This window comes from Catharus ustulatus, chromosome 18 (assembly GCF_009819885.2).
Source record: "Catharus ustulatus isolate bCatUst1 chromosome 18, bCatUst1.pri.v2, whole genome shotgun sequence".
NCBI classification, from domain to species: domain Eukaryota; kingdom Metazoa; phylum Chordata; class Aves; order Passeriformes; family Turdidae; genus Catharus; species Catharus ustulatus.
This window is the reverse complement of record NC_046238.1, coordinates 3,054,284-3,064,309: the sequence shown is the minus strand read 5'-3', so window position 1 is coordinate 3,064,309 and position 10,026 is coordinate 3,054,284. Positions and strand designations below refer to the sequence as shown.

Below are 10,026 nucleotides of genomic sequence, written 5' to 3'. Positions count from 1 at the left end.
CTTAAATTCATTTCCTGCTCACCAGAATTAATATTTTCAGTTTTGCTGAAAATCAGTTCTTCACACTGTTCTTGCTCTGCATCTGCCTCCTTGAGCTCTCACAGCTCCCAGCACAGGTCTGAGAGCAAAAAGCTGCCCTGGTAATATATTAAGCACAACATAATTTTTCTGTAAGAAAAGTCAGTATATTTATGGTTTGCTTTATAAAAGTTACTATAATACAATGGTACATAGTATTCAATTCACAAAAATATGAACAAATATATACAGCATGACACATCCACAACAAAAACACTTTCTTCAAAACAAGATACATACTGGTGACAGATTCTATATGCACAAAACATCCCTAAATTTATAAATTTGCTTAACAAAAGAAAAAGCAGAAATCCTAAATCTTCAAAGCAGAATTGTTCTTTTTTGTAAAGGAACTTAGGAAAAAAAAATTTTTTTAATTTATTGCAAATGATTTGACCTGCCTACTTTTAAAGGAGGCCCTTGATTTCCACACTGGGAATTAAAACCAGAAAACTGCAAGAATTTGGAGCTGGGTGTTCTTCCACTTTGCTTCCAACCTGCCCCATTCTTCCAGAGTGTCCTTGATGTGTTTCTTTTCATTTGGACAAATCCTACAGTGGCAATTAAGGAGGAAACTCATAAAAACAAAACAAATATTAAACTGAAAAAATCCAGTTGCAAATTCGCTTAAATACATTTTAGGGTGTCTATTAGACTGTACACTTTTCCTCGCTTGAAATAAATAGATTTTGCACAATAGGTTTCAGACTGAGGGAGGGGGGGAAAGAAGAAGCCTTGACTTGGCAATTTTTTGTCTTCACTTTCTTAATGCTTCTAATTTAATCTATTTATTTGACAAAAAAAACCCCATATTTATACAGAATTTACATTATACAAAGCTTGACACAAGCTGTAAATGCCACCAGCTCCTTTGCTATACTCAGTCCTTCTTCCTCCCCATCTTGACATTATTTAGAGCTGGAATCTGTTTAAAAAGAACTCCAAATTACAATAGTCACTTTTAATAAACTATTTACATGCTCTTGAAGTACAAAGAAATCAGCAAAAAAATTTTGACATGTTTCTACAAGAAACAGTGTTTGAAGAGAAGATTCTTGAGTTCGCCTATGTACAGAAGATGCATTTTTTTTATACTTCAAAATCCATTTTTTTCCTTAAATTTTTATTTTGTACAGAAATGCACTGAAATGATCCCTGAAAAAGGTCACAAAAACCAGAACTGAAACTACTGTGTAATTTGTTGGAGTTTAAAAATGATGGTTGTTTTTAATTTCCTTGTAGAAATAAGCTGCTCTGTACAACATCAACACCTGCAGGGTGAGCCCCATCCCCTCCTGGACCCCCCAGAGTCCCACTCTGGGACTGCAGAGAGATGGAACCACACAGATCCTGTGGGTGCCAGCACAGAGGCACCTGCACCCTGACCTCCCACAGCTGCAAACCAAACTTCAATTCTATTTCCAGAATTTTGCTCTGTTCTCTTGGTCATTCCCCCCAGCAAGATGGAATTTTGCAGGGAGCACTGAAAATGTCTCTTTTTTTTTTTAGGCTTTCTTTTTCTTTAGGCTCAAATGGAAGTGGCAATAAATTTGGGGATGACTTTTCAGTGGATGAAAGCACCTCGTGCTGGTGAGGTTCCCCTCCATCCCTGTCTCTGTTTCCATGGGGTGCCAGGGACTCTGTGCTGAGTGTGACCCACACAGCTCCTGCCCTCCTCTCATCCCATCCCCTGCCAAGTGCAGAGCAAAGGATTTGAGGCATCTCCAAAACACACCTGAGGCTGCAGGGCTCCCCTGGGGCTGGCAGGGACAGGGCACCCCCAGAAATCACTGCAGCAGATTTGGGAGTCCTCACCATAAAATGATTTGTTTTGAGGTCAGGCAGCTCCCCAGCCCAGGGTGAAACATCTCCCAGGCAGGGCTCTGCAAGCCAAGGGTTGTGGGGAAAGAAACAGAAGCCTCAGGTTTGGCTTTGAGATCAGACCCAACCTGACTTTTCAGAAGTGCTGGGGCTTCAACAGCTCTGTTTCTTCCTGGGAACTATTGGGAGCTCAGCTCTTCTAAAAACTCACATGATTTGTCTGGGGTCCTAAAAGGGGATGAATTACAGGCAGTGTCAGAAGTACCCAAGTGATTCAGGTGCTCCTGGTCTTGGGCACCCAAATCCCTCAGGTGCTCCCAAAACCACACAGGACCTGAAGGTGACAGTGACCTTCCTCCCCACCTTCCTCAGCAAGGATTAAGGCAAACTGCAGGGCTGATCCCATCCAGAGCACACAGATATGCTGGGAAACAGAAGTGCCAGCAGGGCTGGGCCACAAATCCACCATGAATGCACTGGTCAGATGGAGCAGAGAGGGAGAAGGCCAAGGACAGGGATCAGTTCTGACACACAGGAAACTTCCATGCATTTCCAAAGCCTTCAAAGGCCAAGCTGTGGAGATGCCAACACATTGAATCTCATTAAAAAAAACAACAACTAAACTGAGCAGCTGGTTTAACTCCCAAATGCCATCACTGCAGTTCCAACCAACATTCAGTGACAGAATCTTGTGCTTCTCACAATTTTAGGTTCTGGGTCACCAACACCCAGGTGCTGGAGAGATTTATGAAGAAGGAGAAGAAAGAACAAAACTGAACTGAAACAAAAGCAGAGATGGAGCATGGACTGTCCAATCTCAGAGACAATTTGCTCACCCCCAGACAGAAACACAGGTGGTGTTAAGGCAGCTTGCAGCAGTCTGTGTGTTCCTGCTCTCTCAGGCCTTTTGTCTGGAGAAGAAATTCAGAGGCAGAGTCTAATCTACATGACAGGTTCCACACTGCAGTGCAGGCCTGGCAATTCCATGGAACAGCTGAAAAAACTTCCAGGAATTTCTTTTGCAAGGCTGTCACCTCAGCTTGTGGAGGTTTGGAAAGAATACAAGAATACAGCTGTGCAATTTGTTCTGTGGGGAAAAGGTGTTTAGTTATGCAGATAATCTTCCCATTTCATAATGACATTGCAACTTCCCCTTACAAGCCAATTAAAAAGGGTTTAGTATGACTAATCTCTACTTTCAAAGCAGGAGAAATTCAATGCAAATTGAAAAACTGATCCTGTCTATACCTGAATGCTGGTGTAACATTTCCAGATCTCATCCAAATAACTCTTTTTGTTTTTGGTGTTTTGTCCCATTTTTAAATGGAACCTCTTGAAGAACTGCAACCTTCACCTCAGCACATCTACAAGGACAAAACATATCGAGAAATAATTTTAAAACACGCCTTCCAAATGTAGAGAAGCATTCATTTCATGCTCTAGATGGGGGGGACAGGATTGCTCTCAGGGACACTTTCACCAGGATTTTCTGGAGGGATGGGACCACCCCAGGCCAAGTTACTGAGTAACAGAGGGAGGAGAGCAGCAGGGCACAGCTTGCTCCTATCACAGGAGGCATCTCCCACATCCAAGGACAGAGCAAATACTCCACGGAAAACACTGGAAGGGCAGGGAAAATGCAGATGAAAGTGAGAAAAAATGAATACAAGTCACACATCAGCTTGTTTCCCATGCACAGGAAGAAAATCCTGCTGCAAACGTGGGCCATAGTCCTTGCCTGAAGGCAGGGCAGGATTTCCACAGCACAAACAGGGGCTGAGCTGTGCACTTAACCCCAGCCTCTCCTGCAAGCAAGACAAGCCCATCTCCAAGGAATGGGCATCCCCAAAGGCCACACGATGCCACAGCTGCTCTGCTGACTCCACTTCTCCCAGTGACTGAAGTATCCAAGGATTTCTCACCTGCAGCTGCAGAGGTTTTGATCCCCCATGGACCAGCATGGCATAGAAAACGAGAGGGGAGCCCAGGGAGGGGAGCTGAGCTCTGGCTGACCTGACTGAGCCCCAGGGTCAGCCTGAGGGGCTTTGCTCAGGCTCATCCCTAAGGAAAAGGCAGGACAGCTCAGCTCTGGTCTCACTGTGGACACATCTCCACACACACACACCCCCAAGCACACGCACACACCCATTCACACACCCTCAAGCCTCTGGCTTGCTCTGTAACATCAACCTTACATTTATTTACAGCTTACTCTGAGAAATCTGTGCAATTTCAGCCAATCAAGCTCCCAACAAACCCTACATGGCATTTTCAGTCTCTGCTTCACATTTAAACGTTGAATGTCTTTTCCAACCAACGAAAACTGATGAGAAAAAGGTAGCAGCATTTATGAAAAGATGAAGGTTTATAAGAACAATTTAAAAAAAAATAAAGGTACCATTATCCCACTATGGAGCATTACTGCAGGGACTGAACAGAGAAGCTAGTGTTTGGATAGACCATGCCACAAAAGGTAGCCACCTTTTTGTGTGCGTGTTGGATCTCAAAAGGAAGAAGCACCTGAAACATGAACAGTCCTGGTGAGCGTGTGCGCTTTTTGCTTTCACTCATCATCCTGGCAGAAGTGCGAAACTTGCTTGGTTTTCTTCTCTTTTTCCTCTTTTTTTTTTTTTTTTTGGTAAGTATTTTTTTGCTTTTAATTTTTTTTTCTTCCTTTTTTTCTGTTGTTTTTTTTATTTTTCCTCTTTTTTTTTTTTGGCAAAGTGCAACCACACCTGGTTACCACAGTTTTGACATGGCCGAAGGTGCAAGTGTGACGAGAAACCTTGAGTTCAGTTCAGGGTTCCCCTGCAGTTCTCAGAGCCACAGAGACACGGGATTTTTACATCCTCAATTGGAAATTTGTAGTCGTAGGTAATTTCCTCGTTCACATTGATGTGCTGCTTGGAGTAGATAACGATCTTCTTTTGAGACTCCACCGTGATCACTTTAGCATAACAATTTGGCTGCAAGGGTGACAGAATAGGTGATGATGTAGGTCCTCAGCCTCCACACAATTATTTCAAAATAAAATAAAATAGAGCAGTCCTTTCCTGAGACAACACCAGCCAGGCTTCCAGAGCCTGGACTCAGGGCAAGCCTAGGGAGGGAGGTGTGAAGCCAAAACATAGAGCAGCCCTCCTTGTGCTGCTCCAAAATATCCAAATTCTGGTCATTTGTGGAGCAAAAGAGCCTGGATGATGCTCCATCAAATTTGTCACAGGTGAAGAGAAGCCCAATGCTTCAGTTTGGCCAGGCAGGCAGGTCTGAGTGCAGACTGCAGCACAGAGCAGAGGGGGAGCAGCAGGGGATATTTTCCCATGCAGACACAAGAAGGAGACTGCTCCCACAGCTGAAATTTGGTATGTTTTAAGGAAATATTTGTTATCAGAGTCCCCCAAGACAGTCAGGAGGGCTCTTGAGTGCACTCAGTCTCCCTGCACGTTTCATTTCCCAGGTCTCTCCAACCTCTTTACACTACAGACCCTGCTCTGATCTGCTGTGGCTCATTAACATTTAATCACAACCCTGCCACCCCTGAGCACCCCAACAGGGCTGGCAGGGACCCCCAGGTGTGTCAGGGGACCATGGCAGGGAGAAGCCCATACTCACATTGCAGCTGTGGTTGATAAACCTGGCGAAGTTCCCACACTTGGTGGCGTCGATGATGGTGTCGTGGTCCACTCTGAACATGTAACTGCTGCCAATGCCCTCGTCCTCGTAGCGCTTCTCACGCATGTCAGCAATGACCTGCAGGAACCAGGCAGCCTCAGCACAGCTCAGCTGGCAGCAGCCACCTGCACAAGGCTCCCCTGAGCTCTGCTCGTGCCAGCCATGATAGGATCCCCATCACCCCAAGAGAGCACACTCCTAACTGGAACCACACAAGTTCAGGATGGGCTTCTCAAGGAGGATTCTCCTGAGTGCTCACTTCCCATGGGTTGTTGAAATTCCCACCCTTGTACCTCCAAACCTTGTGCCAACCTCTGCCCAGTCCCCAGAGCCTCCAACCCTCTCTGTCATACTCAAGGGCTTCCTTCTTGCAGGGCTGGTTTTTGCTCAGATTTCAGCCACAGCTCACCTGCCTGATGTTCTGACCCACGTACTCGATCACCATCTCATCAGCTGCAATGGGCTCCATAGCAAAAAGGCCCCAGTCGTGAATGTGGCTCTTGCAGAATTTTAGTTTTTTCTTCCGGAACTGCACGAAGAAAACACCCCAAAACCCCAACCCTGAATTAGCCACAGCACAGAACAGGAAAGGATGTCTCTGGGTCCAGAATGTGCAGCAGGGGGTGATGTACCTTGAGCTGGTTGAACTTGAGCAGGTCACTGTCACAGCTCCCAGTGAAGGAGGAGAGGAGCCTGCGCTGCTCGGATCGCCTCTCGGAGCCAGCCCGTGTGGAAGCGTGAGGTTGGGCAGGGATGCTCATACCCTGAGAGGACAAATGGGTGATCAAAGCTGAGCCAACACCCTGCAGGCTCCCTGTGAGCAGCCCCCTGTGCTACAACACCACAGCACAGCTGACATCAAACATTAACACTCCTCACACAACCCCAGGACAATCAGGAGACACCAAAGCTTCCTCTCCCTCCTTGCCAAAAGGCAGGAAGCACCCACTGTGTGTGACAGTGTCAAACCAAACCCCATTCACACCTGGCACTCCTGGATTCCTCACCTGTGTGTCAGCTGGAGGCTCCTCTGCAAAAGCTCGGCTATTGTTGAGGTATTTGAGTTTGTCCTTCTTATCAATTTTGTAATAGCCTTCGCTTCGCGCGCAGCCCGTCACGTGCTCCCGCATCCCGTCATCCCGCTTCTTCTTCTTGGGGGTAGAAAAGCTGGTAGGTGGCAACAAGTCAAGGAGCAACACAGCCAGAGGTGGAGATCAGACTAAACTTGCTAGAGTTGCATGGAGCTAACACCAGGAGCCTGGGAAATCAGGAAGGTTTTGTGGAGTTGCAAAAAATAACATTGAAACGGAGATGCTGCTCTCGCCAGCTTTGGGAAATCAGCTCCTTCAGACACACCTTACAAACCTTCAGGTCTGAGGGCACCTCCAGGGCTTTGGCTCCTGCAAGGACAGTGCAGCTGCACTGCTGCCAGCTCACCCCACTAACACAGCCATGAAGGTTACAACAATGGAGACTGACCCAAAAAATTCTCCCAGTGAGGCAAAGCATATCCTTGCCACCAGAAAACTGAAGCAGAGAAACCATAAAAACCAAAAGGTGGTGGCCTCAAAACCAGAGTATTGAAGGTTTGCTGCAAAGCAGGTGAGCCTGCAGGTTCTTTCACACTTGTCATGCAGTGTGGCACATGATGAACCCAAGGTGAATTTGAAGTGGCTAAAAAAGTGAGTGTAATTTTGCTGTTACAATATAATCCTTATCAAGAGGAAAACAGATTTATTTTCACTAGGGGTTTTGTTAGTTGTCACTGACTCTTTTTAGGTGGTTTGGGCTTTTTTGGTTTTGTTTTCCTGTCTTGCAGGAAGCAAGGGATGAAGATATCTAAACTTCACACAATCTCTAGCAACACACAAGGTGGTGTGTTCGTCTTCTTCAACACATAAACCTGTGCATCCTTCCTGAAAGCAGTACTGGAGAGTTCTGAGGTTTTTAGAACAGTCTTTTAAGCTCTGCTCTGGAGATCACTACACACACAGAGCCCTGATGTGCCACTTAGAAACCACTGATTTTATCAACATTTCAAACCCAAAGCAAGTTAAAGCTGCTAGAAGCACTAACTCATTGTTTTGGGCACAGATGGTGAGATTATTTTTACAGCAAGTTTTAGCTCTGAGTGAAAGCTCTGTATGTGCAGACTAGAAATTCCACAAGCTGGAAAAAAAGTCTGGTAACATTGCAGACAGAAGCTTCTCAAACTAGGAAGGAAACCTCGCCAGAAGAGGCACCTACACACTGTCCCTGCACCTCCAGACTGAACGTGCAGCAAGAACAGCCACTTCTGCAGTATTTTCGTCCTGCAGCTTCAGAGAATAAACCAGCCTAAAACTCCCTGCTCATCCAAGCAACCACAATTCCTGCAGCAACTGCTTCTCCCACCAACTCCTGGTGCTGCCAGCACAGCCAGAAAGGATATAAGGATGGAAAACCCAGAGGGTGTCATTGAGCCAGTCCATACCGTTGTCCTGCTGTAACAAGCGGTCGTAGGTGATGCACATGAACTTGATGTCCTCGTCGTCGATGCCGCCGTTCCAGATGTCGTACAGAATCGTCATCTCCTCGAACTCGGAGCGCGGCCGGAACTGCGGCCGGGGCGGGGAGTACTCGGGGGAAGGGATCACAGGCAGCTCCTCGGATGGTTTCTTCTGCCTCCGCCACTGCCGCTTCGGCTTCGCTTCTTCTTCCTTCAAGTCTTCGTTCCACTGGTTCTCCAGCTCCTTGAAAGGCAGTTTCTCTGCAACTGTCTCAGCTGCTATTTTCTCGTGGAAGCCGTCATTCCTGAAGTCCAGGGTGACGGCTTCAGGGTCTTTCAGTCCATAGTAGGCATCAGGATGTCCACTCAACACCTCTTTGCCCACAGGACCTTCCACCAAGGCCACTGGCATGGGAGGAGGTTCTATGGTTTTGCCTGGGTACACATCCAGAGAGAGGACAGAAGGTGGGGACCGCCTCGGCCGACCCGGCCTCCTTTTGGGAAGAACAGAAGGTGGTGGTGGGGGAGGAAGAATAGAAGCCCCAGGGGGTATTTCTGGGGAGAGCAAACCAGGTTTTACTTCTGCCTTGCATTCCTCGATGGGCATTCTTCCATCTCCATGCATGCACGGCAGGGCTGCTACAGGTATTGGCTCATCAGGTGGCAAACCCATGTCCATGTGGAAATCTGCTTGTGGGGGGCTGGCAAAGGGGATAGGGGAAGGAACACTGTTCATGCTGATTGTAAGGGAAGCACCAAGAGGCTCTTTAAAGGTTTTCTCTTCTAGCTCATCCTCTGACTGTTTCTTGCCAGGAAGAAGGCAAGGAATGGTAGCACCAGCCTCTGGGAAAGTAGGCGTGAAATTGAAATCTCTCCCAGGAGTCCGAGGAATGCCACTGTTAATGCCAGGAGATTGGGATGGGTAGGAAAAGGGGCTCCCTGGGACTTGAGGGGAACTGAGGGTCAAGCTGCTTCCTGTAAGGGGAGCATCACTTCCTGGCGTGGCTGGAACAGTGTCCGTGCTCTGCGACTTGGCAAGGGGGTGCGAAGACTTGGCCAAAATGTCCCGCCCGGGAGTCCTGGGAATCTCCTCTTCCACGGTCGTTTTGGTCACCATTAATTGTTCAGAGAACTTCTCTGGAGGGACTGAAGGTTCCTCCTTGCCGGGAGTGGATGGCAAGGGAAGCATGGAGGATGGCACCTTGAGGGCTGGAAGCAGGAGAGCCTCAGTGTCCATGTGGATCATCACCTCCCGGCCCGGCGTGCGGGGCAGCCGCTCCTCCTCCTCCGCCGCCGCCTTGGCTTTAACCCGCCCTTCCAAGCTGCTCTCCTCACACTTGCCAAAGAAGCTGCTTTTGCTGGGCAGAGGTTCTCCAAAGACTCCTCCCACTGGAGCAGAGATACAGAGAGTCACCTCCTCATCTTGAGATTCAGGCTTTGGACCTTCCGGTACCTCTGGCTCCAGCATGGAAGTGGGTTCGGGCTCTTCCTCTGAAAGGGGAACAGAGAGGAGAATCAGGAGCTTTGCCTCCACTTGGTTACTTGCCACTTGCTAGTAAAGACATGTTTGAGATGCCACAATTAAAGAACAGCTCAATTCCACCGGGAGGCTTTAAAACTCCAGTGCTTTACGTTTTGGAGGCACGGAGTGTAGAGTAATTAGACACTACCACACACTTTCCTAATGGACCATAAAAAACCCACACTATTAATTTGAGGATTAGCTACAACACAGACCAGAACGAAGGTTTCTCTGCTTTCCAAAGCCCTGACAACCTCTTGTACAGACATTAAAGGAAGGAGTGTATTGTGGGGTGAGGGCTTTGGAAAAGAGAGCTGTCAGAGCCCAGAGCTATCAACTTTTCTAATGTGGGAACTCAACTAATTGCAGGCCAAGGAGCACCCTCAGCTCTCCAAGGAGGGAGTGGTGGAGGGAACAGCAGAACACTCCTGAACAACACATGAAG

General features: G+C 47.5%; 1 protein-coding gene across 1 annotated transcript in view; it reads right to left on the bottom strand.

Annotated features, from left to right (window-relative positions):
• Positions 1 to 193: 193 nt before the first annotated feature.
• The window catches only part of SETD1B (SET domain containing 1B, histone lysine methyltransferase), a 46,728-nt gene continuing 36,895 nt past the window's right edge, over positions 194 to 10,026 (bottom strand). The window contains exons 13-18 of the mRNA XM_033075756.1: positions 8,003 to 9,550; positions 6,579 to 6,745; positions 6,204 to 6,335; positions 5,981 to 6,100; positions 5,512 to 5,649; positions 194 to 4,865 (exon numbers count right to left, since the gene is read on the bottom strand). Coding sequence (XP_032931647.1) covers positions 4,692 to 4,865; positions 5,512 to 5,649; positions 5,981 to 6,100; positions 6,204 to 6,335; positions 6,579 to 6,745; positions 8,003 to 9,550 — 2,279 coding nt within the window. The 3' untranslated portion in view covers positions 194 to 4,691. The remainder of the gene's footprint in view (positions 4,866 to 5,511; positions 5,650 to 5,980; positions 6,101 to 6,203; positions 6,336 to 6,578; positions 6,746 to 8,002; positions 9,551 to 10,026) is intronic.